At 45.3% G+C, this 27,828-nt stretch overlaps 1 protein-coding gene across 1 annotated transcript in view; it reads right to left on the minus strand.

The window, feature by feature from the left end:
* The window catches only part of LOC137331896 (collagen alpha-6(VI) chain-like), a 114,887-nt gene that overhangs the window by 64,917 nt on the left and 22,142 nt on the right, over positions 1–27,828 (minus strand). Inside the window, exons 7-9 of the mRNA XM_067995750.1 lie at positions 26,621–27,181; positions 16,618–16,914; positions 936–1,101 (exon numbers count right to left, since the gene is read on the minus strand). Of these exons, the coding sequence (XP_067851851.1) occupies positions 936–1,101; positions 16,618–16,914; positions 26,621–27,181 (1,024 nt within the window). The remainder of the gene's footprint in view (positions 1–935; positions 1,102–16,617; positions 16,915–26,620; positions 27,182–27,828) is intronic.

Consider the following 27,828-nt stretch of genomic DNA (forward strand, 5'->3'; position numbering starts at 1 on the left):
ATGACCTACGGTATTTTAGCTTGACTTACATCATCAGCTTGTACTTTTGTGTGAAAATTATCATTCAGCTTTGTTGACTTTCCAAATTTCACCTTCTGGCAAACCTTCATATTGCCTATGTATTACAAAGAACTTTTGAAAACACAGGATTATACTGCCAGGCAGGAACTCATATTGCAGTTCAGATAATATGGAGTACTTGAGTTCCACTGTTACAATTTATATCATCTAAATCCCTCAATGCCTTACCTCAACATGTACTTATTGGACAATTATCTAATGCTGATTATCCATAGCTACAGAGGAGCAATCATAATGGGTCGTCATCAGTGTGACACTCTATGGCCCTAATATTTCTCTCCCATGTACAGGCATTGGACAGGCACAGCACATCCAAAGTGCTCTCTGCCTGTCCAGGCTTCAGAGCACAAGAATTTGGTGGATCAAAACATTATCATAACCCAGATGTACCATCATCACAGCCCGTCCCCAGCAGAGCCTTGGGGCTGGGAACGCAGTCACAACTGGGTGCTTCTGCGGCTGGGAACTCTTTGGTCGCAGGAAAGTGAGGGAGGAGGGCTGGGAATACCAGCTTCCACATTAACATGGGAACACTTGGTCTATGCCTAGTCCAAGTACAGGCCTGGTTCCACCCTTTTGGGGATGCCCTAGAAATTCTGCGGTAACATAACGGGTGGAGACCCAAATTAATGGATTCCATCCCCTTTTCTCTTCCATAGCACTTGGGAAATGAGAGCTCCCCAGTCAGTACTGGGGAGAGCAACATCAGGGCCAGTATTGATAGCTGTCACTGAAATTTTACTGCCCTGAACAATGAGTGCAGGTTTAAAAGCCCTGACTTAAATTTGGGGTGCGAGTGTGGCATGGGGAGTGGAGCAAGCAACAAGCGCGCCATTTTAACCTTTGGGTCTTACCTGCATTCTGAAGCCGTCTCCTGCCCAAACTTAGCCGGAATAACTACCTGGCCGGCAAGTAGGAGTCCCGATTTCTGCCACCTGGGATCCGCAGGAACCATCGGGTAAGTGGGTTTGGGTGGGAGGAACCTGGGCAAGGGGAGGCCCCAGGCTTCCTTGTGGGGCCCTGAGGAGCACAAGGAAACCATTAAAATATTAAAAAAAATCTTACCCTGCCGGGCCTCTGCTGGCCTTGCATCTGTTTACGGCACCTTCCTCTAGCGTAGTCAGGACAGTGCGGAACTCACACGGCCCAGGGTTAAAATCGTGTCGGGGTCCAAGTTACATCATCGGACCCCAACTTTTGAATAAGGTATGTAAGGCCCTGCAGCAAGGAAGTGCGGCACGAGCAGGGAGGTAGGTACTCTGCTTTTATTTTAACCTGCACAGCCCGTTCTCGTTGGGTGTGGGGGGTTAAAATTGGAACTAAAGATTCTGGCAACTTGGAAAGTCACTGGTATATTGTACAATACTTATTAAAATACCACTTTAAGAGTCTTGTTATAAAGATTAAGGCCCATTTTTAAATGCAAAATGATACTCATCAATAGAAGAATGGCTGAAGGACAGAAAGCAGAGAGCAAGAGTAAATAGATGTTATTTGATTTTCAAAATGTAGCTAATGATCTGCCCCAGGGAACTGTGTTTGAATTTCTCTTGTGCTCATATACACAAATAATTTGGAGATGAGCATAGAGAGGATGATAGTAAAATTTGGTGATGAGACTCAATTAGGGAGCTTGGCAAACCATAGAGAACAAGCAGTAGATTTCAGAAGGAAATAGGTTCGAGGAATGGACATATGAGGAGAGGTTGAGTAGATTGGGACTCTACTCATTGGAGTTCAGAAGAATGAGAGGCGATCTTATTGAAACATATATGATTGTGAAGGGTCTTGATCGGGTGGATGCAGTAAGGATGTTCCCAAAGATGGGTGAAACTAGAACTAGGGGGCATAATCTTAGAATAAGGGGCTGCTCTTTCAAAACTGAGATGAGGAGAAACTTCTTCACTCAGAGGGTGGTGGGTCTGTGGAATTTGCTGCCCCAGGAAGCTGTGGAAGCTACATCATTAGATAAATTTAAAACAGAAATAGACAGTTTCCTAGAAGTAAAGGGAATTAGGGGTTATGGGGAGCGGGCAGGAAATTGGACATGAAGCTGAGTTCGGATCGGTCAATGCCCTGTGGGTGGCGGAGAGGGCCCAGGGAATATGTGGCCGGGTCCTGCTCCGACTTCTTGTGTTCTTTAGATTTGTGGTTGGGATCAGATCAGCCATGATCTTATTGAATGGCGGAGCAGGCTCGAGGGGCCGATTGGCCTACTCCTGCTCCAATTTCTTATGTTCTTATGTTCTTAAATGTAAAGTAGTGCATTATACAAAAAATGACAGAATAAAAATATCCCCTAAATGGTAAAATACTATGGAGTAGAGGGACAGAGAAATCTAGCTGTACAGATACACCGACCTTAGAAAGCAGGATTGTGGTGGATAAAGCCACGAGAAAGCAAATGAGATTCTGGGTTTCATATATGGGGCATTGAATAGAAAAGGAAGGAGGTGATGGTGAATCTGTGCAAGACATTCATTAGGCCTCAGTTGGAGCATTGTCTACACTTCCCAGAACCCCATTATAAAAAGGATATTGGAGCCATGGAAAAAGTGCAATGCAGATTTAGTGGGATGCTACCAGGAATGAGAAAATGTAGCTATGATCAGACAGCTAAAAATAGGGTTGTATTTACTGAGGCAGAGAAGGGTAAGGAGGGATCCAATAAAGTTGTTCAAAATTTTGAAAGGGTTTGAGAAAATAGTGAAAGATTATTTCCCTACTGTTCTGTGAATTAGTAACATGGTGCATAATCTCAGGAATGGTACTAAAACCATAATCTCAGGAATGGTACTAAAACCATAATCTCAGGAATGGTACAAAAACCATAATCTCAGGAATGGTACTAAAACCATAATCTCAGGATTGGTACTAAAACCATAATCTCAGGATTGGTACTAAAACCATAAACTCAGGAATGGTACTAAAACCATAATCTCAGGATTGGTACTAAAACCATAATCTCAGGAATGGTACTAAAACCATAAACTCAGGATTGGTACTAAAACCATAATCTCAGGATTGGTACTAAAACCATAATCTCAGGATTGGTACTAAAACCATAATCTCAGGAATGGTACTAAAACCATAATCTCAGGATTGGTACTAAAACCATAATCTCAGGATTGGTACTAAAACCATAAACTCAGGAATGGTACTAAAACCATAATCTCAGGAATGGTACTAAAACCATAATCTCAGGAATGGTACTAAAACCATAATCTCAGGATTGGTACTAAAACCATAAACTCAGGAATGGTACTAAAACCATAATCTCAGGATTGGTACTAAAACCATAATCTCAGGAATGGTACTAAAACCATAAACTCAGGATTAGTACTAAAACTATGAACTCAGGATTGGTACTAAAATCATAATCTTGGGATTAGTATTGAAAGCATAGGGGAGAACTTTAACCTCCCCCCCCAACAATGGGCGAGAGAGGGTCGGGGGGGGGGGGGATTAAATTGCTAAAAATGTGAAACTCGACCCCAACCCACCGCGAACACGCCTACTTCAGTTTTTACCGCAGTGAGTTTGGGGGACGGCCGAGTAACCCGCTCTCGAGAGGCGGGTCAGTGATTATAATATTTAAATGAGGCTGTGTTCCTCAAGTTTTGACAGCCATTTAAATTTAACACTCGCCAGCCGGGATTCCCAGGACTGGGGAAACCCAGCAGCTGAGGGGAGGCGGGATCCAGCGGGTTAGTGCTTTTCCTGCACTGCTTGCGGGCCAGGAGGAGCAGGAGTGCTTCCCCCCCTCCCCCAAAGTAAACCTGCCATGACCTTCTGACTCACCACCCCCACCACCCCCCCAATCCAAGAATATCAGAACCATAATCTCAGGGTTACTACTAAAAGCAGAAAGAGGAAAGGTACAGGATTTTTTTTACATAGAGGACTATTAGAATACAACTGCAATTTTTAGAGAGGGAATTAGTGGGACACATGAAGGGTAAAAATATTAAAGAATTTGGGGAAAACAGGGAAATGTGATTAGATTAGATAACTCCAATGTAGAGCTAGCACAGGCACAGGGACGATGGGCCCAATGGCATCTTTCTGTATCAACATTTCTATGTTTTTAATTTTGGACAATTATTCAGACAATTTCCTCCATTAATCTTCATGGCTCAATATGCACTGCCATCAGCTAGTTTTCCTGCTTTCATAGTTTTTGTTTCTTATAATCCAATGGGAGATAAACCAGTATTTATAGAGCTATGAATGAAAACAGAAAATGCTGGAAATACACAGTAGGTCCATTGGCATCTGAAAAACGAAAAGGCAGGTTAACAAAATATTTTTCCAAGTCTATGTCAAAGGCAGGGTGAGGTTTCTGATAGTCATTGCTGATGGGCGCCAGTGCATACTTGGAATATTTTTAAAAATTCATTCTTGAGAAATGGGTGGCGCTAGCAAGGCTGGCATTTATTGCCCATCTCTAATTGCCCTTGAGAAGGTGGTGGTGAGCCATCTTCTTGAACCGCTGCAGTCCGTGTAGTGAAGGTTCTCCCACAGTGCTGTTAGGTAGGGAGTTCCAGGATTTTGACCCAGTGATGATGAAGGAACGGTGATATATTTCCAAGTCAGGATGCTGTGTAACTTAGAGGGAAACTTGGAGGTGGTGGTGTTCCCATGCACCTGCTGCCATTGTCCTTCTAGGTGGTAGAGGTCGCAAGTTTGGTAGGTGCTTTGATGGAAGCTTTGGCGGGTTGTTGCAGTGCATCTTGTAGATGGTACACACTGGAGCCACTGTGTGCTGGTGGTGGAGGGAATGGATGTTTAAGGTGATGGATGGGCTGTCGACCAAGGGACTGCTTTATCCTGGGTGGTCTCGAGCTTCTTGAGTGTTGTTGCAGCTGCACCCATCCAAGCAAGTGGAGAGTATTCCATCACACTCCTGACTTGTGCCTTGTAGGTGATGAAGAGGCTTTGGGGAGCCAGGAGGCGAGCCACTCACCAAAGAATACCCAGCCTCTGACCTGCTCCAACAGCCACGGCATTTATTTATATGGCTGGTCCAGTTAAGTTTCTGGTCAATGCTGACCTTCAGGTTGTTGATGGTGGGGGATTCGGCGATGGTAATGCCATTGAATGTCAAGGGGAGGTGATCAGACGCTCTCTTGTTGGAGATGGTCATTGCCTGGCACTTGTCTGGTGCGAATGTTACTTGCCACTTATCAGCCCAAGCCTGGATGTTGTCCAGGTCTTGCTGCATGCGGGCACGGACTGCTTCATTATCTGAGGGGTTGCGAATGGAACTGAACACTGTGCAATCATCAGCGAACATCCCCATTTCTGACCTTATGATGGAGGGAAGGTCATTGATGAAGCAGCTGAAGATGGTTGGGCCTAAGAAACTGCCCTGAGGAACTCCTGCAGCGATGTCCTGGGGCAAAGATGATTGGCCTCCAACAATCACTATCATCTTCCTTTGTGCTAGGTATGACTCCAGCCACTGGAGAGTTTTCCCCCTGACTCCCATTGACTTCAATTTTACTCGGGCTCCTTGGTGCCACACTCGGCCAAATGCTGCCTTGATGTCAAGGGCAGTCACTCTCACCTCACCTCTGGAATTCAGCTCTTCTGTCCATATTTGGACCAAGGCTGTAATGACCTTTAGTCCTGGAACCCCATGCATTAATAAGCAGGTTATTGGTGAGTAAGTGCCGCTTTATAGCACTGTCGACGACACCTTCCATCACTTTGCTCATGATTGAGAGTAGGCTACTAGGACGGTAATTGGCCGGATTGGATTTGTCCTGCTTTTTGTGGACAGGACATTCCTGGGAATTTTCCACATTATCAGGTAGATGCCACAGTTGACAGCTTAGCTAGAGACGTGGCTAGTTCTGGTGCACAAGTCTTCAGCACTACAGCCGGGATGTTGTTGGGACCCGTAGCCTTTGCTGTGTTCAGTGTGCTTAGTCATTTCTTGTTATCACGTGGAGTGAATCAAATTGGCTGAAGACTGGCTTCTGTGATGGTGGGGATATCGGGAGGAGGCCGAGAAGGATCATCCACTCGGCACTTCTGGCTGAAGATGGTTTTCTGTACCTGAAACATTATCCTGTATTTTCTCTTTACAGGTGCTAACCTGGAATCCTGTGTATTTCCAACACTTGCAGTTTTGTTTCCTTTTATATTTACCAAAACAGGACAATTCTGCAGAAGGCAGTGGATACACATTTCTTGGTCACAATAGCTGTTAAAAGATAATGGTGAAGGTTTTACCGGATTTCCAGTATTGCCTTTTTCACTGGGAGCTCCAGGAACTTCATAGTCTCCCTGTAAAGACACAATATTCTATTAATACTTGTAATGTATTTGTAAATAGTCTTTCTCTGCAAATCTAATTCAGAAAATTATTACCTGCTCTCCAATTATTCCATCAATACCATGGCCTCCATCACTACCCTGTTACAATAGAATGCTGGGTTTTAGTACACTGGTAAAATTAGAACTGTCAGGCTGAAGAAAATATTCAAATTTCACAGGACAAAGCAATTATAAATAAAAGAATTGTATTACGCCATATTTACCTTCTGTCCTCGATAACCTTTTCTTCCCTGAAATATATATGTAGTTGATTTTTGTGAAATGCTATTGATGCGTACAATAGAAATGGAACATGTTCTTACCATGGATCCTCTGGTACCTGGACATCCATCATCTCCTTGAGTTCCATTATATCCAGGTGAGCCTCCCGCACCCTGATGAAACCTTCTTTTGTTGGAACATGATATTAAACCAATTTTTCTTACAGTTTCAGTGATTGTATTATCCACCAAAAAATTCACCTAAAGAAATTACAGGTATAGTGGAAATTAAATGGATTTGTTCTCAGCTGCATACTCAGTTAAATTTTTCTGGCAGTATTATGATTGAATTCAGGTACAATTCAATGAGAATTTTTGTGTTGGTGGAATAAAATTGATAATCCCACCCTAACCAGTACTTGCAAGGTATTTATAACAGATTGATCGGCACAGCTCAGTTTGGTTCACTGTTAACAGCGGTATCTTCTATCTATCAGAAGTCCTATTGTAGGGGGTGCTGGTGTGTGTCAGCTTCACCTCTAACTTCTGAGCGGTCCGAATCGCTCCCACTCCCTGGGTTCTAGACCTTGGACTTATTTGGGGGTTGTGACAAAGTGCAGCAGACAACTGGTTTTAGTGCAAGAAACTTTGACCTTTATTCAAGAGAGAAAATACAACACAACAATCTTAACACTCTAATAAAATGGGGAACACTTCGGTACACACGAGGGAAATTACAGTGGAAAGATACCTCACCCCTCCCAATCCCACTGTACTAGCTAAGTTGAATTCTAAAGGGCCAGAGATAATGCTCACCAAACGAATCTTTGACAGTAATTCACCCAGAGGTAAGTCAGAAATTGATTGTAGAGTGGAAACTTTGCGGCTCTTCGGTTTTCTCCCGAGTTGGTTTTCTTTGGTTGCGGTGGCCCAATATTACCCGGTTGGTTGGTGGCAATATTTGGTTGGTTGTTTCGTAAGGCCCTTGTTGCCGCGAGGTGTCCGATGGTCACTTGGGCTGTTGCTCTGGTTTTTTCTTGTGTGTCGGCCTGCTTCTAGAGCTGCTGATCTTCTCTGTAGAATTCCTTTCCTTGTTGTTCGCTGGAAGCTGCTCTTCCTTCCAGACATAGGCAGAACCAACACAAGCAGCCCACCAGAGCCAGCAAGCCAGAGAGAGAGAGAGAGCGAGAGAGGGGTTTCGAGTTTCCACTTCTAATAACCTCTCTTACAATGGTCTTCGACACTTTAAAAAAAAACTTCATGTCTGTTTAAACAGTTCTTACAAAGTCCTTAAGAATCTTTGATGGCTTTTTAATGGTCCCTCATCATGTTGCTATTGCTTCTCCCGATGGGTCATTGTTAATTCCGATTTTTAGAGCTTGTTACACAAGGCTTCCTTTTGTATCCAATGTCCTAGGTGTTGATCGGTTTTGCTTTAAACAAAGACATGGCCCCACCATGTCTGGAGCAGTTACCTCTTTCAATGGCAGTGAGTGTCGACCACCTGCTGTCAGTTTTGCATTAAAACAGAGACATATCTGAAGCAGTAATTCTCCCACATTCCACAGTGTGTGTTGATTTCGTCTGGTGACCTCTCACCTATCCTTCCATCTTAGGATTTCAGTCAATGGCCAAAGTTTTCCATACCCAGGGAAAAGGTGAATTTCTTTAGGGTTTCTCTCCGAGTTTTGGGGGATCTGTGAATTTTGAGAATCTTATACTATATAGAGAAACCAACACATGTATTGGTTTTAATGGGCAGACCTGGTCTTTCTGGTTTACTCTACTGTTTGGGTAAACCGTATCTGCTACCAGTGTATTCAGATTGCACAGTCTTTGAACAAAATGTTCTAATGTGTTCTCTGTGGAGCTCTAAACACCTTTAGGAAGTTCCATTCAACCACTTAATTGTTATATCTCTGTAACTACATCAGACTCTGATTCTTTTTTTTTGCTAAACATAAACCTTCCTACAATTTTTCTATAAAAATTCCAAGAAAAATGTTCCAAATGCATCATGAATATTCCTAACAAGTTAAATAATACTCTGAAGCAGAGCACAGGAACAACACAAAAGATAATGGGATCTCATGGTAGATCCCTTCTACAGATGCCCACTGGGCTCCCCACAGGCCCGTGCGGAAACAACTGCCCACGTTTCTCCTCCTTTGCATGGCCCAGTCAGGCTCCAGGTGCAATTCATTCCCCAGCTGGACTTCTGTGCCTAAAAATTAGAAAGAAATTGGAGCCCAGCTGCAGGCCTCTCAGGGCCTCCAAGTTCGGGACTTTTTGGCTTTAGACGGAGGTCAGTAGCCAGAAGGCTCTGAGTGCTAGAAACCATCCTGTAGGAGGAGAAGATTCAAAAATCTTACATTGCCTCCAAGTCTTCGGCCTGCTCCCATGATCCTTGTCGGCCTTCCGGTTGGTATGTATCAGCATAGCATCAGGCTTTGGTGAGTGTCCCTATGCTGGAGCGCCCAATGAGCAGATTCCAAGGAAAATGAAGAAAGCCCCATCCCACCTCATCAAATAGCTATACCGGCCATGCACCTGCCATGAGCATAGATCTCAATCTTGTGGAAGTCCTACGAAACCTGGGAGAAGTGCAATAGGGACGGAAACCTGACATGATGGTTCTCCACTCTTTCTTCTCTGTTCTATGTTAGGAGAATGCTGATTCCCCATTGACGTGACTTCCCAGATGCCTGAGGCCAATGAAATCTCCCAGTGATTGTAAATGCCTGTGCTCTAACTTTCTCCGTCACTGTGTGATTCTACAAACGTACTTCAATTAATTAAATTTTATGATAAAATTTATAACTACAACAGAAAATCTGTACCATATCTATTCAATTAAATAATAAGGGCTATAACATTTAGGAGTGAACTTAAAACTATGTACCATTTGCTGTACCACTGCTCCTCGAGAACAACTAACTCCTTGAGATAGGAGGAATGGAGTGAACAGTCAGACTGTATATCTGCTGCTCATAGCTTTTTGAAAAGGGTTTCATTGGTGCCAAGAATCCAGCTGTTCTGAACTTACTTTCTGGCTAGATACTGATCTCTGTTAAAAAATTATACTATTTTGTTCAGTAAGGGTAAAATTACACAGGGTCAGGTACATGGCTCCAATATTTAAAAAACAAATATAAATCAGTATGTTTATCAGACTAACTTTACTCTTAATCTGTTTGGGATAAGTATAACTGCAGTTTGTCAGCACAGCTGCATTTTTAAAAATATTTTATATTTTTTGTTGATTAGATTCACCACATGTGGATTAAAAAACTGAAGGGATGAGCCAATAAGTAAGGAGATAGCATAAACTTGGACTGTATCAGTGTGGTATCATTTGTTATATTCTGCTCTCTCTCCTCTGAGTTCACTGCCCTCCTATCCTCCCTTAATCTCTCCCTCCATATAAACTCCCCGACCCATATTCACGGCCACCCCTCGACCTTACCATCTCACGTGGCCTCTCTACTCCATCGTGTCAATCACGGATAGGACCATCTCTGATCACTTCCTTGTATCCCTCTCCACCCACATCCCCTTCCCCAAGCTCACTTCCTTCTGTGTCCGCCCCTGGATAAAACTCTCCCCCAGGTCACTTACAGCAGCACTTTCAAATTCCCAACTGTCTAGTCTTTGGCCCTCCATTCACCGCAACATTTCTGCAGCAACCGATCTGCTCAATCACATCCTCACCTCCACCTTTGCTGCCCTTCTCCCCACTCTCTCTCCCCCTGATCGTTCCCCCTGGTACAGCCCTCATCTCCGCTCCCTTAAGTCCAAGGGACACAGACTTGAACATTTATGAACATTCCAGGATCATCCTGGAATGCAAAGATAACCCCCGGCTTCTCTTCTCCACTACAAACCGTCCCCTTAAACCCCTCTCCCCTGCCCCCTCCACCCTCACCTCCAACAACAAGTGCGAGGAGCTCATGGACTTTTTTGTCACTAAGATGGAGACCATCTGTCCAGCTGCCTCTGCCGCTTCCCTTCCTCCCCCTAGTCCACCAAGCCAAATTTTCCCTATGGTCCCCTCCTGTCCTAGCCCTGAACTCGCATCTTTCTCTGGTTTCTCTCCTATCTCCCCTCATGCCCTCTTCGAGCTCATCTTGACCATGAGACCCACCTCCTGCTCCATCGACCCTATTCCCACCAAACTGCTGACCACCCAACTTCCCTTCCTGGCCCCCATGTTAGCTGATATTGTTAACGTTTCCCTCTCCTCAGGTACTGTTCCCCTCCCCTTCAAATCTGCCATCATCACCCCCACTCCTCAAAAAACCTACCCTTGACCCCTCTGTCCTTGCAAACTAATGCCCCATCTCCAACCTCCCTTTCCTCTCCAAATCCTTGAACGTGTTGTCACCTCCCAAATCAGTACCCATCTATCCCGTAACTCCATGTTTGAATCCCTCCTGTCAGGTTTCCGCCCCTGGAACAGGACTGGAACGGCCCTTATCAAAGTCACAAATGACATCCTATGTGACTGTGACCGTGGTAATCTATCCCTCCTCATCCTTCTCGACCTGTCTGCAACCTTTGACATGGTTAACCACACCATCCTCCTCCAACGCCTCTCCCCCATGGTCCAGCTCGGTGGGACTACACTCGTCTGGTTCCATTCTTATCTATCCAGTCATAGCCAGAGAATCACCTGCAATGGCTTCTCTTCCTGCCCCGCACTATTATCTCTGGAGTCCCCTAAGGATCTATCCTTGGCCCCCTCCTATTTCTTATCTACATGCTGCTCCACGGTGACATCATCCGAAAACGCAATATCAGATTCCACATGTACGCTGACGACACCCAGCTCTCTTGACCCCTCCACTGTCTCTCATTTGTCACATTGATTGTCTGACATCCAGTGCTGGACGAGTAAAAATTTCATCCAACTAAACATTTGGAAGATAGAAGCCATTGTCTTTGGTCCCCGCTGCAAACTCCGTTTCCTAGCCGCCAACTTGATCCCTCTCCCTGGCCACTGTCTGAGGCTCAACCAGACCATTCGCAACCTTGGCCCTGAGATGAACTTCCAACCACATAACCGCTCCATCACCAAAACCGCCTACTACCACCTCCATAACATTGTCTGTCTCTGCCCCTGCTTCAGCTCATCTGCTGCTGAAACCCTCATCAATGCCTTTGTTACCTCCAGACTGGACTATTCCAATGCTCTCCTGGCTGGCCTCCCATCCTCCATAAACTTGAGCTCATCCAAAGCTCTGCTGCCTGTATCCTAACTCGCACTAAGTCCCGTTCACCCATCACCTCTGTGCTCGCTGACCTACATTGGCTCTCGGTTCGGGAACGACTAAATTTTAAAATTCTCATCCTTGCTTTCATATCCCTCCATGGCCTTGCCCCTCCCTCACTCTGTAACCTCCTCCAGCCCTACAACCCTCCGAGATCTCTGCACTCCTCCAATTCTCGTCTCTTGCGCATCCCTGATTTTAATCGCTCCAATATCGGTGGTTGTGCCTTCAGCTGCCTAGACCCTAAGCTCTGGAATTCCCTCCCTAAACCCCTCTACCATTATACCTCTCTACCTTTCTCTCTCCTCCTTCAAGATGCTCGTTAAAATCTACGTCTTTGACCAAGCTTTTGGTCACCTGTCGTAATATCTCCATATGTGGCTCGGTGTCAAATTTTGTTTGATAACGCTCCTGTGAAGCGCTTTGGGACATTTTACTTCGTTAAAGGCACTATATAAATTCAAGTTGTTGTTGGAAATGTTGTTGGAGAATATCAGGGGAAAATACACATCTTTGCTGTTGATTTGTTTGGCTGAGCTGCAGCTACTCTCAGCATTCCCCATTGCTTTCATTTTGCATTGATGTGTCCAGAACATCAGCACATCGCCCATGAATAAACGAATGATCAACTTGAGGCAAGACCTTCAAATCTTAATCTTAATAAACCACTGCAGAACATAGATAATTCCTTCCCCCACTATACGAACAAGAAAATAGGCACAAACACACTGCTAGACCCACCAGGGCAAACAAGTCCATAACTACTACTAGACTACTTGGGATTAGACACACGTGGATCATAGTCTCCAGCCTCTCACTACAAAAGTATCTTATATGAGGTGCGAGCACTAGACCATACAGCATCGCATATATACTTGTCTCTCGATCACCAAGAAACATAAACACATCCTCACATCCAGCACACTGCCAAGCATCAATTATATATAAACGTACACATGCATGCACACAATGTTTGTATTTCAGATGAATTTGATGCTCATTGAGGAACATCGATGCTGTTAATAAACAGGAGGGGGGAGATTTTGAGGCCTCGCGTCTATACCCCTAAAATGGTGGGGTGTGCCTTACCGTCCCATTTTCGCTGACGGTGTGGCCAACACAATATTCCCAAGAGCCTACCGTTGGGCGGTCAGATTGCCCACCTGAATCAGATAGTAAGCCCTTTTAATATGCAAATCAAGGTCCTATAAGTCCTGCCACTTTACAAATCATTGGTGCAACTGCACTTAGAATATTGTATTCAGTTCTGCTCGCCACAGTACAAAATGGATATTGCAGCTAGGGAGGATACAGAAGAGGGCAACCAGAATGATTGAGGGGATGGAGGAATTGAATTATGACAAGTGATTCTGTAAATTGGGCATGTTCTCACCGGCAAAGAGAAGGTTGAGAGGTGATACGATTTCTCTTTTTAGGATTTTAAAAGGACTAGATAATGTAGACCATGACAAACTGTTTCACCTTGTCCAGAACAGTAGAACCAGAGGATACAGCCTGCACTTGAAGGGGGATAAATTTAAAACTAATCTGCGGAAACAATATTTCAGTGAGTGAGTGGTCAATCTATGGAACGGGCTCCCAAGGGAGATGGTGGAAGCATTCAAATGCAAATTAGATAGATTTCTTTCAGAAAATAACATTTTGGGGTACAGTATATGAGTAATTTGAAACATGACATGTGGTAAGTGTAACATGCTCAGGAGGAACAGGTGACTTTGGACCTATGGTTCCCAAAGTTCTCCACCACTGGGGGTTTCCTCGCCTCATGTCTGGGTCTGTTGTAGACTAATTGACGGAAATTAATTGCCATGATTAGACAAAAACTCCATTATCATTGTATCAGGCGACTACCAGGATGATAGAAGGTGAACTAGATGGACCTTGGTCTTTCTTCGTCTAGCAATCCCTGTGCTCGTATGATGTACTTAGGACCCCGATTGTCTTTTTAGGAGTCAACAGCGCGGTGCATGTGCCGTGCTCGCTCTGCACAGTTTCAGTTGGCAATCCGGCCAAAGAGGAGCCAGAAGATGTTTTTATTTATTTTTGTGGGGCCAGGAGGAGCAGGAGTGCCCTCCCTCAGATCTAACTGTTTCCGAGCCTGGAGGCCAACTGGACCGTCCGATATTGCAGCAGCCCAGAGCTGGCAGGCTGCCCAGTGGCATTCGCTTTCCGCCCGCAGACCATCGGCTGTATGTCAGTTAGGCATGGACTGGGCCTCCTGCCAGTGCTATTGGGTTGCGGCCAGCGCATTCCACTGGTCCACTGCCTGAAAACTGCACGCAGGGAAAATTTACCCCAACACTTCTCTAAATTTTGCAGAGTGCAATAGATAGGAACTTTTAGGTCAGGTATAGCTCAGAGCAGAAGCACTGTAAAGCTCCTGCAATATTCAGCCCTAACAATCTGTCTCACTGTCTACCTATGAATAACACCCCTTGTTGCACCAATGTGACATTTTCCCTTTCCCACACCACATATCCTTGTGACCTCTCTGAATGAGATTACCAGTTTACTGCCAACTAGTGCCAAATAGGGTCCATTTTGTGCAACAACTAAGGGACACGTAAAACCCATTTAGCACAAATGCCTAGGAATTCTTGTGATGCCATAGAGCTAGGCAGGGCAGTAATTGTGGCCGTCCCTCAGTAATGTCCCTGATCTCTGCCTATTACCCAGGATCAGGGGCATTTAAACATTTGAGTGTGAGTATCAGGACCATTTACAGTGCTGCTGGAGTACCTATCTTGGGTGGGTGGAGGGAAGTTCCCATAGTGCCCTGCTGGAGTGTAATTTGTGCTGCGTCATGATTCACATTGTAAAATGTTATGTAAACTAGGAATTCCAAGGTTAAAATGTCAACAATTACTGGAATGCCAACCTGTAATCATCACCTGTAATACCACTACTGAGTGGCAATCTATTGGCATTCCAATGATAAATGACAACATTGACCTGTAATGATTACTCATCACACCACTAGGTAGTGCTGTATTATCGTTTCCCCACAAATTACTAAAAGTACCTTTAGAAAAGTGTTTTGTCCACCATTATTTCTCAATAACTGAAGTTTCTAATGTCCAAAATATGGTTTCAAACAACATTTTTTTTTAAAATCAAAAAATTACATATTCATATGATTACATTTATCCATCGAATTATCTTTTGTGCCTTTTAATGCTTTCATTGAAGTTTTTATTTGAAAACCCCAGTCTCTCCCAGAAGCCTGAGCTTCAACATAATAGGCAGAACTTTCCCACTAGCAGGGTGTTGACTGCAGCAAAACAGTAAACCATGGGTGCATTGCACCCAAGATTTTCTGGTAAGTCGGCAGTTGCGTATATGAGATCGCACCAATATCGCAGGGCCTTCAAAAGTTTCCTCCAATATTTTGCCTAGAGGTATGCCTGTTAGCTAAAGGCTAATCGTAGTGTCTGAACAGATGTAATGTACCTAATTTCCATGGGAAAGAAATATATAAAGGCCCCAAAATTCCTTGAGATACAATCACATCTGTAATGCCAGGATCGTTCCCACCGATGCCCTCCAGTGCTGAACTTGCCAGAGTTTACAAGGTGTTAGGATAATTCCTTCCTTATCATTTTAACAGATTCAAAAAGCTAGAGACAGTATTATGTCTGATAATAAACTTCATTTATTATTGTTTCAAAACATTCATCTTAAAATCCCATACAGAGCAGTACACATCAGCCTTATGTCTAAAGCTTATGCGTACATGATTTTTGGCAGGCAATCGTGAGCCTGCCTTATCTAAGCCTGTTCAGGCGACCTGGTTTTGAAGGTAGGCAAAAGTTCATACTGAGTGAAACGTTGGGGTAAATTTTAACCCCCAAGAAGGGGTGGGCTGGGGGCGGGTGTGTCGTAAAAATCCTCCATTTTCTAAATGGGACCGCATCCCGGCTCCAACGAGCCTACTTCCTGGTTTGACCCAGATGTGTTTGGGTGCACGCGCGCTTCTGATGTCTGGAAGTCCCATTGGCAGTTAAAGCTGGTGGGACGATATTTAAAGGGCCAATTGAAGTATTTAAAATACTCAAAGCTGTTAACTTTTTGTTATTGACACACGCAAATTATTTTATCTTCTCCTAAACTTGTCTCCTGTGGCCTCTGAAACACGCCATGGAAACGGAGGCAATTTGCAACCGACCCTCATTTGGACCTTTAAACCATGTGAAGAAAAGGTGAGTTTTTGCAGCAGGACAATCAGTTCTCTCAGACAAACCTTTGGCTGGGAGTTCTTTGTATTTAGACTGAGATTTCTTGGTTCACACTCAGAATTCTTGTGTTCACACATGCTTACCAACATTTTGGACCCCATCAAACTGACACCATCAGATGGGGGGAGGGTGCAATGGATTTATTCAGCAGTATATCTGAGAAGGAGGCACATCACCATCGACAGCAGAATTGTTGTGCAGTACTGGGAGTTGCAGCTCCACAAGACAGAGGTGCGCCACAAGGATCTGCAGAAGAGCAGAGATTCATTTGTGAACTGTGCTTGAAGCTCAATGACGGCTGTCATTCTCTCCATCGCAGACATTCCCACACTTACCTGTGCCACCAATCCACTAATGCTGGAGGTGGACTCCTCCATCCTCTCCGCTATTGTGGAGAGTGCGCGAGGCCCGTTTCCCAGTACCTCGCAAAGGTGCAGCAGTACCTCGATCATTCTTAATCTCAACGATGGCCCCCGGGGTTCATCATCTGTTTCCAGCTGAGCAGAGCTTGAGAGGAGTGCGCCCCCTGATGTGAAGTCTCCACAGCTGCTCCTACCACCAGTGTCTGCTCGTGCCCACTTGTGATTGTTGAATGACCTGGTGACAACCCAACTATCTGTCTAACAGGACCCACTGACGTGCCAGTATCTGCACTGGTGCATTGCTGGATGTGATGTGACGACGCGCCATCAGAGAAATAGAGCACCTGTGAGGACTCGCCCTCATCCATGTCGTGTACCTCTGCATCAATCCTTGAAGGCCCTGGAAGAGAACATAAAGCAATATTAAGAATCATCATAGAAGTTATTTTGCGATGAACATACTGAAGTGTGCAACAGGCCAATCATTGATAACATCAATTCATGTTGTGTGTGAAGAATGTTGAAGTTCTGTCACCAGCCATTTGAGGGTTGCCAGTCTCACCATCTCTGACAGCCAGGCATTCAACCGTGTGGCTGAGCTCCATGGCCTCCTCCTCCGCCTCTGTCAGGGGCCACTATTTGTGGTGGCCCCCCTCCAGTCCGACTCCTCTCCCGTGCATTTTGCACTCTCTTCTCCTACAAGGAGAGAAAGAACAGACGTGTGAGTGAGCGAGGGTGAAGTGGTCACCCGGTGGATGCATTGCTGTGGGTGAGGCTGCCTGTGAAAGAGATGCATCAGAGGGTGAGTATCAGACAGATTGATCACATTGGATCAGGATTGGGGTGAATGGCAGAGGTGGGTTCACAAATGGGGAGGTGAGGAAGTGCTCAGAAAGCGAAGGTAAGTTGATACTGAGACTTAAGTGGGTGTGAGGAGTAGGCTTGGCAAGACAGAATGAGTTGGGGGGCGGGGGGGGGTAATGTACATTACAGGATGTAGGTGAATCAGTAACCGTACTCACTTTTCCTGACCTGGTTAGGTCATTAAAGTGCTTCCTGCACTGTACCCACATGCTTGAGATAGTCCTCCTCTGCCACCTCAAGCCAGGCCTTCTTGTTGGCAGAGGCAGGGTGCTTCCTCCTATCCCCCGGCCAATAGCAACTCAAGTGAGGAGTCAGTAAACTGGGGTGCTAGTTTTGCCCTTTGTTGCTCCATGTCTTTAAATTCCTACTTTCTCCCTCAAAATCTATGGTTGCAATGTCCCTTTAAATGCTCCAGTTCTCAGCACATCATTCGGGTGTGCAATATGACCGCTGTGCAGCTTGGAGACACGTAACTCATAAGTCATATTAAGGGTCTTCAATTGAGTCGCGATCACTCGAGACACCGTACCCAAAATTTATCTGGGGTTCCCACACGCATACTCAAGCTGGTATGTTAAAATTTATCCCACTGTATCTCTTTTTATACCATTTTTTTTCATTGGCTCGTTCCTGCTGGATTCAACTGTATTGGTTGTTTTATGACCTAATACAGGGGTTCAGGTACATCGATCATTGAAGTGTCATGAACAGGTGCAGAAAATAATCAATAAGGCTAATGGAATGCTGGCCTTTATATCTAGAGGACTAGAGTACAAGGGGGCAGAAGTAATGCTGCAACTATTCAAAACCCTGGTTAGCCCGCACCTGGAATACTGTGAGCAGTTCTGGGCACCGCACCTTCGGAAGGACATATTGGCCTTGGAGGGAGTGCAGCGTAGGTTTACTAGAACGATACCCAGACTTCAAGGGTTAAGTTACGAGGAGAGATTACACAAATTGGGGTTGTATTCTCTAGAGTTTAGAAGGTTAAGGGGTGATCTGATCGAAGTTTATAAGATATTAAGGTGAACAGATAGGGTGGATAGAGAGAAACTATTTCCGCTGGTTGGGGATTCTAGGAGTAGGGGGCACAGTCTAAAAATTAGAGCCAGACCTTTCAGGAGCGAGATTAGAAAACATTTCTACACACAAAGGGTTGTAGAAGTTTAGAACTCTCTTCCGCAAACGGCAATTGATACTAGCTCAATTGCTAAATTTAAATCTGAGATAGATAGCTTTTTGGCAACCAAAGGTATTAAGGGATATGGGCCAAAGGCAGGTATATGGAGTTAGATCACAGATCAGCCATGATCTTATCAAATGGCGGAGCAGGCACGAGGGGCTGAATGGCCTACTCCTGTTCCTATATTCCTATGTTTCCTATTAGTTGTCCGCCTGTCCTCTGCCACTATTCCCTTTCCTAGTGAATTTTTTAATGTATATAACAGTGCCTCTGCTATCTCCTCCATAACTTCTTTTAATATTCACGGATGCAATCCATCTGGACCATCCGGAGGTCTTATCCTCCCTAAGTTTGATTAGCTTGTCAACTATCTCCCCACTTTCTATCTTAAATGATTTAATATATTTTTTGATCTCTTCTTCTAATGTAATGCCCACCTTGTTAGTCTCCCTGATAAATACAGAGGCAAAGTAACTATTCAATATTCCGGATCAACGTAGATTCAAATGTAGGAATTGTATCAAGAAATCAATCTTCACACAAAGGGGATCAACACCTGATTCAAGGTGAGCCAAATGGCCTTGCTGATTCATAGTTATCTTGTGATCTCTTTTTCTTGAATGAATAGAAGGAGCAATGGAAGGAGGATGAGCAGCATTCATGGATACACATAACCCAACTGGCAGAGCAGCTGTAGGAGTGAAGAGGAGGTACTGTGCAGTCTGTGTTTCCTGCAATTCCCAACAACTATCGCCTGTATTCCAAAAGACACTGTGCGTTATCTGCAGCTGAGGAGTAGAAGGCAATGGTACTGTCCGTTCGCCCCATTCCTGTCAGCTATCTTTCCCGCAACTCCACGTTTGAACCTCTCCAATCAGGTTTCGGCCCTAATTAAAGTCAATAGTGACCTCCACTGTGACTGACCGAGGTGCACTATCCCTCCTCTCTTTATTTCAGTAGTTTTTAAACACGGTTAACCACACCTTCCTTCTCCACCACCTCTCCTTCGTTGTCCAGCTGAGTGGGAATGCCCTTGCTTTGTTCCAATATTACCTATCCAGTCATAGTCAGAGAATCTCCCGCAATGGCTTCTCTTCTCGCCCTCGCACTGTTGCCACTGGAGTGCCCCATAAGGCAGGGGCTGAGACTTGGCCCCATCCTAGTTCTCATCTACATGCTGCCCTTGGCGACATCATCCAAAGACATGGGGCTCGATTTTACCACCCGCTATCGGGTGCGTTCTCGGCGGGGGGGCCGCGAAAATCGGGAAATCCAGGAGCGGGACCGGATCCCGCCTCGATCCCGCGCACTTCCGGGTTCCTCGCTGACGCGCCGGCGTGCGCGCGCAGCCCCCGCTGGTGGGAATCCCGCAGGCAATTAAAGCCAGCGGGATGCCACTTTACAGTATTTATTTAGGTATTTCAGGTCATTAACTGACCTGATTAAGGGACTGTGTGGGATTTTTGAACAACATGGGACTGTTTCCCACACTGGGGGAAACACTCCCAGCTCGAATGGACGTGTTGCAGCTGTCAGCCTGTGGCAGCTGCAAAGGTCCATTTGACAGGTCGGGGGGGGGAGACCCTCACTCATTGCAGGAGGCCACTCTGTCACTGGGGACAAAGCTTGGCCTCCACAACCCTGCACACTTACCCCGGGGTCCGGAGACATGTACCTACCTTGCGGACCCCCTCAGATGTACATCTTGCGGATGGGGGCCGCCGTAGCTGCAGTCATGACCTCCTCAGAGGGCGAACAGCATCACCAGCCTCACCAGCCTCGCCGTCCACCTCTGACACGTGGAGCTCCACAACAGAGTGCTGTGACACATCCACCTGTACAGCAGGAGGGAGGGCTACCGCAGAGAGAGATGCGTCGCAGAGGGCACTACCCTCGCCACAGGGTCCACAGACCGAGGCTCAGCCTCCTGGACCTCTCTGAGCAGCAGTGCACACGGAGGCTCAGAGTCACTCGACATGTAGTCGTGGACATCTGCAGCCTCTTTCATGCCGAGCTGCTCCTGGCTGGCCCGTGCACCATCTTCCTACCTGTCGCTGTCAAAGTCACCACTGCCCTCCCGAACTTCTCCTCCGCAGCCTTCCAGGGTGCAACCGGGGACATCGCCAATGTCTCTCAGTCATCTGCGCAGAAGAGCCCTGCAAATACACCTACACCCACTCTGCAGTGACACAATGGGTGGCATCAGTGGTGGGTCCTCATAGTGATACCCAGGAGCGGGCATTCTTGCACAAACTGGACAGGATTCGCAAAGACATGGCAGTAGTGGTGCCAATATAATGTGTGATGTGAGTTGTTCTGAAATTCAATATAAGTAACAACCATGACAAACCCTCAAACACCCTTGTGCATCCCCTTCATGCTCACGACACATTTGCCTTATGCTGCCTACTGCACATATGTGATGCATGCCCTGTGGCTGCAGCACAGGTGGTGGCAGGTTGAGTGAGGCTGGCCGTGAGAGAGATGCACGAGAGGGTGAGTATGAGATAGAGCCATGAGATTGTATGAGGATTGGGTTGAGTGGTAGTGGCGGGGTGAGTACTGGCGAGGTGAGTAGGTGCAGGTACGATGAGGATGAGGTTTGAGTGGGTATGAGGGGTGATGTGACAGAGTAGTGTTGGCAGTGCCGAAGGAGATGTGGGGTGGGGGCAGTGATGTGGCAGACAGAGTGTAGGGGAAAGACTACGTGTACTCACTGTGGCTGACCTACTGAGGTCATTGGACCGCCTCCTGCACTGTGTGCAGGTGGGCGATATGTTGGTGGTGCAGGTGACCCCCTCTGCCACCTCGAGCCAGGTGGCAGAGGCGGGCCGCTTCCTCCCGCCCGCCGGGTGGAGATCTCCCCCTCCTCCTCACCCCATGTATTGATACCTGGAGTGAGGCATCATTAAACTGGGAGCAGCCTTCCCCCTGGGCTGCTCTATGCAGTCATCTTTGCTATTGGTTGCAGCATCTGTCAGTGGAGGACTGCCTCTTTAAATAGAGCGCCTCCAGCTGACAGATGTTACTGCGCATGTGCAGCCCGCCCGACGCGCAGATCAGCAGCGGGGAACCCGGAGGAGCAGGTAAGTGCATCCAATTAGTGGTTTGCCTGCTACGATCGCGCAGGAAGCCCACTAATTTCACCGGACGCATTACCCACGCACCCACTAGCCCATCCGCCGAGAACCCGCAGCCCTGCTAAAATCGGGCCCATGATGTCAGGTTCCACATGGATACTGACGACACCCATATCTACCTCACCACCACCACCTCTCTCGACCCCTCTACCTGTGTTATCAGTCTGCTTGTCCAACCTCCAGTCTTGGATGAATTGCAAATTCCTCCAATTAAACATTGGGAAGACCAAAGACATTGTCTTCAGGCTCCGCCACAAACTCTGTTCCCTTGCTACTGATTCCATCTCTCACCTTGGCCACTGTTTTGGCTGAAACTGCGGCGCCCTAATTGACCCTGAGATGAGCTTCTGACCCCATATCCTCTCCATTGCAAAGACCATCTGCTTCCACCTCCACAACATTGCCCATCTCAGCCCCTGCCTCAGCCCATCTGCTGCTGAAAGCCTCATCCATGCTTTTGTTACCTCTAGACTCGACTATTTCAATGCTCTCCTGGCCGGCCTCCCATCTTCCACCCTCAATAAGCTTGAGCTCATCCAAAACTCTGCTGTACGTATCCTAATTCACAATAAGTCTCGTTCACCCATCAACCCAGTGCTCGCTGACTTACATTGACTCCCGGTCTACCAACACTTTGACTTCAAAATTCTTATCCTCATGTTGAAATCCCTCCATGGCCTCCATGAACTCGGTAGTGTCAGTGTGTGACCTGTGCGTTCTCTGGACTCAGTAGTGTTAGTGCTTTACCTTTCCTGAACTCAATGGTGTTGGCGTGTGCATTTTCTGAACTTGGTAGTGTTTGCTCTGTTTGTTCTCTGGACTCGGTAGTGTTAGCACTGTCTGTTCTCCGAAATCAGTAGCATTAGCACTCTGCCTTGTCTGAACTCTGTAGCCTGCCTGACAATGATGAGATCAAATTACACGTTGCAGACAAAGTGTTGGGTGAGTATTGTCCTCCCACTTCCTGTCGGTGAGAATAAGAAATTTGCATTTGTGCAACACAGTGGTGTAAATAGATGCAGCCGAAAAACACCCAGCAGGTCAGCAAGCATCTCTGGAGAGAGAAACAGAGTTAATGTTTCAGGTCGATGACCTTGCATCAGAACTTGCGATCAACAGTTTTTAAGCAAGTACACTGCCAGGGAAAAGGTTGGGGAGGGGGGTGGGCAGGGAAAGAACAAAGGGGAAGGACTGTGTTAGGGTGGAGGGCAGGAGTGATTAAATGACAAAAGGGATGAGGATGCAAGGCAAAAGGAGGTGGAAATGGGACAAGTGAAGAAACAGAAGATGATTCTAGAGAGGTTGTAAATGGTTACAGCAGAACAGCAGAGGGGGAGGGAAGCATGGAAAATCTGGCAAAGAGGAGAATGCTCCCGAGGAACGTGGTGGAGAAAGGCAGGTTGACCCCAGGGGTGCGGACCATCCCACCGGACATGTATCGATAGGGGATCCCCACCTCAAGCACCACCCCACACCTCCTCCACTCCCAGTGGCTCTGGTGCAGCCATCCTCCATTACCAGCACCTGCTGTCCAAGAAAATGTGCACGGTGGTTAAGATCTAAAATTGTTAGACTCAATATTAAGGCCAGAAGGCTGTAAAGTACCTAATGGAAAGATGAACTGCTGTTCCTCGAGCTTCATTGGAACAGTGTAGGAGGCCGAGGACAGAGAGGTCAGAGTGCGAGTGGGAAGGAGAATTAAAATGGCAAGTGATTGGAAGCTCAGGGCCACGCTTGCAGTCTGAGTGGAGGTGTTCAGCAAAGTGATCACCCAATCTGCATTTGGTCTCCCCTCCCTCTTTATTTTCTTGTTCTGTTGCGCCTCGATTTTAAAATTCTCATCCTCATGTTCAAATCCCTCCAGGGCCTCGCCCCTCCCTATCTCTGGAACCTCCTCCAGCCCTACAACCCTCCGAGATCTCTGCGCTCCTCCAATTCTGGCCTCTTGCGCACCCCTAGACCTCTCTACATCTCTCTCCTCTTTTAAGACGCTCCTTAAAACCTACATCCTTGAGCAAGCTTTTGGCCACCTGTCCTAAGATCACCTTATTGGACTCAGTGTCAAATTTTGTCTGATAACACTCCAGTGAAGCGCCTTGGGACGTTTTACTACGTTAAAGGCACGGTATAAATACACATTGTTGTTGTTGTTGTTGTTATTATTATTATTATTGCTCATTCACAGTCTGACAAAAGGCCTGAAGCTAACTTATCTTTTACCTTCATCGATGCTGATATTTCCAGCATTATCTGTTTGAATTTTAAAAGACTATGCAGTTATTTTCTTGCTTTGGGTTGTTTATACTTATTACAATAGTAAAATCTTTTCTGCTGTCAGTTACTCCGGTGAGAAGAGGATCTGAAGAAATTTAACAATTGAAAGTCTCTCTTTATTTTCCACAATTTCCCAAATAAAAGACACAAGAAAAGAGATGATAATTTTTTTTTGATATAATTTGTTTTTACTTTTATTGCTTTTCAGTCAATTATTGCAGCACGACATTTTTCAACAGCACTTATAAAGCAATGTAATATATTTTCAGAGATCATTTTATTTTTCCATGGAGACATGATCAATGGCACATCTTATTGCTGATGGTGCAATTTAAGTCATGCGTACAGCAACTCCTTGCCAGCTACTTTCCAGTGGCAGCACTGCCAAAGTGCACAGTAGATCTGTCGGCATCTGAAAACAGAAAGGACAGGTCAATGCTTCAGGTGCAGACTAAAAACTGGAAGGTAAACAGGACCGAACAAAACAAAGAGAGGAGAAAAGAACAACAGCTAAATGTTGAGGTTTAAGTATGCTGATTCCCATCACAAAGAAGAAGTTAATGGGTTCAATAATAACAGGCTTTTAAACCCATCAGGTGGATCTTTGTGATATTAGTTACCAGAGTCTAGACATTTACATGTCGTTCTCCCCATTCACTTTATTTTCTTGTTCTATAAAGGGATTGCTCATTCACAGAGTGTCAAAAGACCTGAAGCACTAACTTAACTTCACAGAAGGTGTCCAATTTTAGGCACCGCACCTCAGGAAGAATATATTGGCCTTGGAGAGTTGCAGCGCAGATTCAGCATGGTGATACCAGGGCTGAAAGATTAAATTATGAAGACAGGTTGCAAACTAGGCTTCTTTTCCTTTCAGTATAGAAGATTAAGGGGTGATTTAATTGAGATATTTAAGATGATTAAAGGATTCGATAAGGTAGATAGAGAGAAACTATTTCCTCTGGTGGGGGAGTCCAGAACAAGGGGGCATAACCTTAAAATCAAGCAGTTCAGGGGTGATATCAGGAAACAATTCTTCATACAAAGGGTAGTGGAAATCTGGAACTCTCTTCCCCAAAAAGATGTTGAGGCTGGGGGTCCATAGAAAATTTCAAAACTGAAATTGTTTGGTAAGGGTATTAATTGCAATAACTTGACAAATTGCAATATTGCTTTCAATACAGTCTTGTAGAACATTCTTACCCTTCATTATCTGAAATGGTGGGGGAGATGCTCCTTGTGTGTTATAATGAGTCTTATAGACCAGGATAGTTTCAGGTTCAATTTCTAGTTTAGAGTTAGTTGATCTCAGCTGGGATGGTAGGGAGGGTGCTATAACTGGCCTCACTACCTCCAGCTAGAGAAGGGAAAAAACACAATCAAGATTCCAGCTCCTTATCATTATCCAGTGACCCCTGGAAAGTGTGACTGTTTGGACTATGGCTGAGAACAGGATTAGGCTCAGCTGTGATGGCTCCCAGAGTCAAATACCCTGCCAGGTTCAAACATGAAGATTGGCCACTTGGCTGAAGTACTGGAAGGCTTCTGGGATCAAAGGAACCGTAACTCAACACACGTCACCACCTTCAGGAGAGGAGGAGAGAAAATCAGCAATAAATCTAACCAGACACACAGTTGAGGGTAATTTTCCAAGTACATAGGAACATAGGAACAGGAGTAGGCCATTCAGCCCCTGGGGCCATTTTCTCCATTCAATGAGTTCATGGCTGATCTCTATCCTAACTCCATCCACCTGCCTTGGCTCCATATCCCTTAACACCCTCGGCCAGCAAAAGTCTATCGATCTCAGATTTGAAATTAATAATTTGAGCTAGCATCCACTGCTTTTTGTGGGAGAGAGTTCCACACTTCTACCACCATCTGTGTGAAAGTGTTTCCTAACTTCTCTCCTGAATGGCCTGGCTCTGATTTTAACATTATGTCCCCTTGTCCTAGACTCCAACACCAATGGAAAAAGTTTCTGTCTATCTACCCGATCAATTCCTTTCAAAATCCGAAAAAACATCAATCAAATCACCCCTTAACCTTCTATATTCCAGGGCATTTAAGGCGAGTTTATGTAATCTCTCCTCAGGAGCTCTGGTAACATTTTGGTGAATCTGCACTGCGCTCCTTCCAAAGTCAGTGTATCCTTTCTAAGGTGTAGTCCCCAGAACTGTACACAATACTCCAGATGCGGTCTGACCAGGGCTTTGTATAGCTGTAGCAAAACTTCCTCCCCATTATATTCTAGCCCGCTAGATATAAAGACTAACATTCCATTAGCCTTTCTGAATATTTTTTGTACCTGACTACTACATTTTAGTGATCTGTGTACATGGACCTTTAAATCTCTTTGGATCTCCGCTGTCTCTAGCTTTTCACCATTTAAAAAACTCAGATCTATCCTTTTTTGGTCCAAAATTGATGACCAATGGAGTAACTTTGCCCTCTGGCAGGGCATGTGGGAAAATTTTCCATCCATTGGTTTCAATGTATGGAAAACTGCAGGAAGCACATCGATGATTTTCCAATGTTCGTTGCCAGTGGGCAAGGCTCCCACCACCAGCACATATCTGAAAAATTCCTCCCAATGGGGAATCATTCTGCTCGTTTTCAAAGTAATTTGGAAACTTTTTACTCACCTTCAAATGGACTGGGCACTTCAAATGAAATCAATTTATCTAATTCTTTCAGGGCATCAAAGTTCTGCACATTATAAACTTTATCTTGGGATCCTGCAATGTCCACAAGCTGACTGTTATTAGCACCGAAGATACCAATGGCAAAAATATTAATCCCTTTATCCCTTATGGCTTTGGCAGGTCCATGCACCTCATCCTGTGCCTCTCCATCTGTAATCACTATAAGGTATTGTCGTTCACCCGGGCGACCCCCTTTTGAGCTATCAAAGTACTTTATTGTAAAGTTCAGTGCACGGCCTGTAAGTGTCTCCTCGTTCAGCTGTTCAATGTCATTAATAGCGTTCAGTAGTTCTGTTCTGTTAGTATACTGATTGAGCTGGAATTCCAATCTTGTTTGTGTGCTGAACTGTATCACACCAATCTGGACTCTGCTTTCACCAATCTCAGTTTTGCTCATTACGGTTTCTATAAATGTTTTCATTTTGTTAAAATCTGGACCGTATATACTTCTTGATCCATCAATTAGGAAAATGATGTCTGCCACTTCCAGTTTACTGCAGGCTGTGGGAAAATAAAACAAAAAAATGTTTGTTTCCAAAGTTGCCATTTGTTACAAAATTTTCAAATTGTTTAAGCCTATTCGATCTCTCCATATCAATGTAGAACAGCAGACTTTGTTCCAAGGCTGTTGGATGCTTCACTCTGTTGCTATCCCCATTGATACCACTGTCGACCCTGTTCCTGGTCGCCACTTTTTTCTGTAGAAGTGACATTAGCAAATCTGTTCAGCAAGATTCCTGTAATGCTGTGTTAGTTTTCCTGTAATGTCATGGCAGACTCAATGCAAATTTGAAGAGAACATTTTTAAAAAGTTGCTACCTTCATTCTGACATCTTTACGCAGTTATACACAGGTAAGGGTATTACCTTCAATAACTTGACACATTGCAATATTGTTTTGAATAGCGTCTAGTAGAACATTCTTACCCTGCATTATCTGAAATGGTGGGGGAGATGCTCTTTGTGGTGTTATAATGAGTCTTATAGACCAGGATAGTTTCAGGTTCAATTTCTAGTTTAGAGTTAGTTGATCTCAGCTGGGATGGTAGGAAGGGTGCTATAACTGGCCTCACTACCTCCAGCTAGAGAAGGGAAAAAAACACAATCAAGATTCCAGCTCCTTATCATTATCCAGTGATCCCCGGAAAG

Source organism: Heptranchias perlo, chromosome 2 (assembly GCF_035084215.1).
Source record: "Heptranchias perlo isolate sHepPer1 chromosome 2, sHepPer1.hap1, whole genome shotgun sequence".
Taxonomy (NCBI): domain Eukaryota; kingdom Metazoa; phylum Chordata; class Chondrichthyes; order Hexanchiformes; family Hexanchidae; genus Heptranchias; species Heptranchias perlo.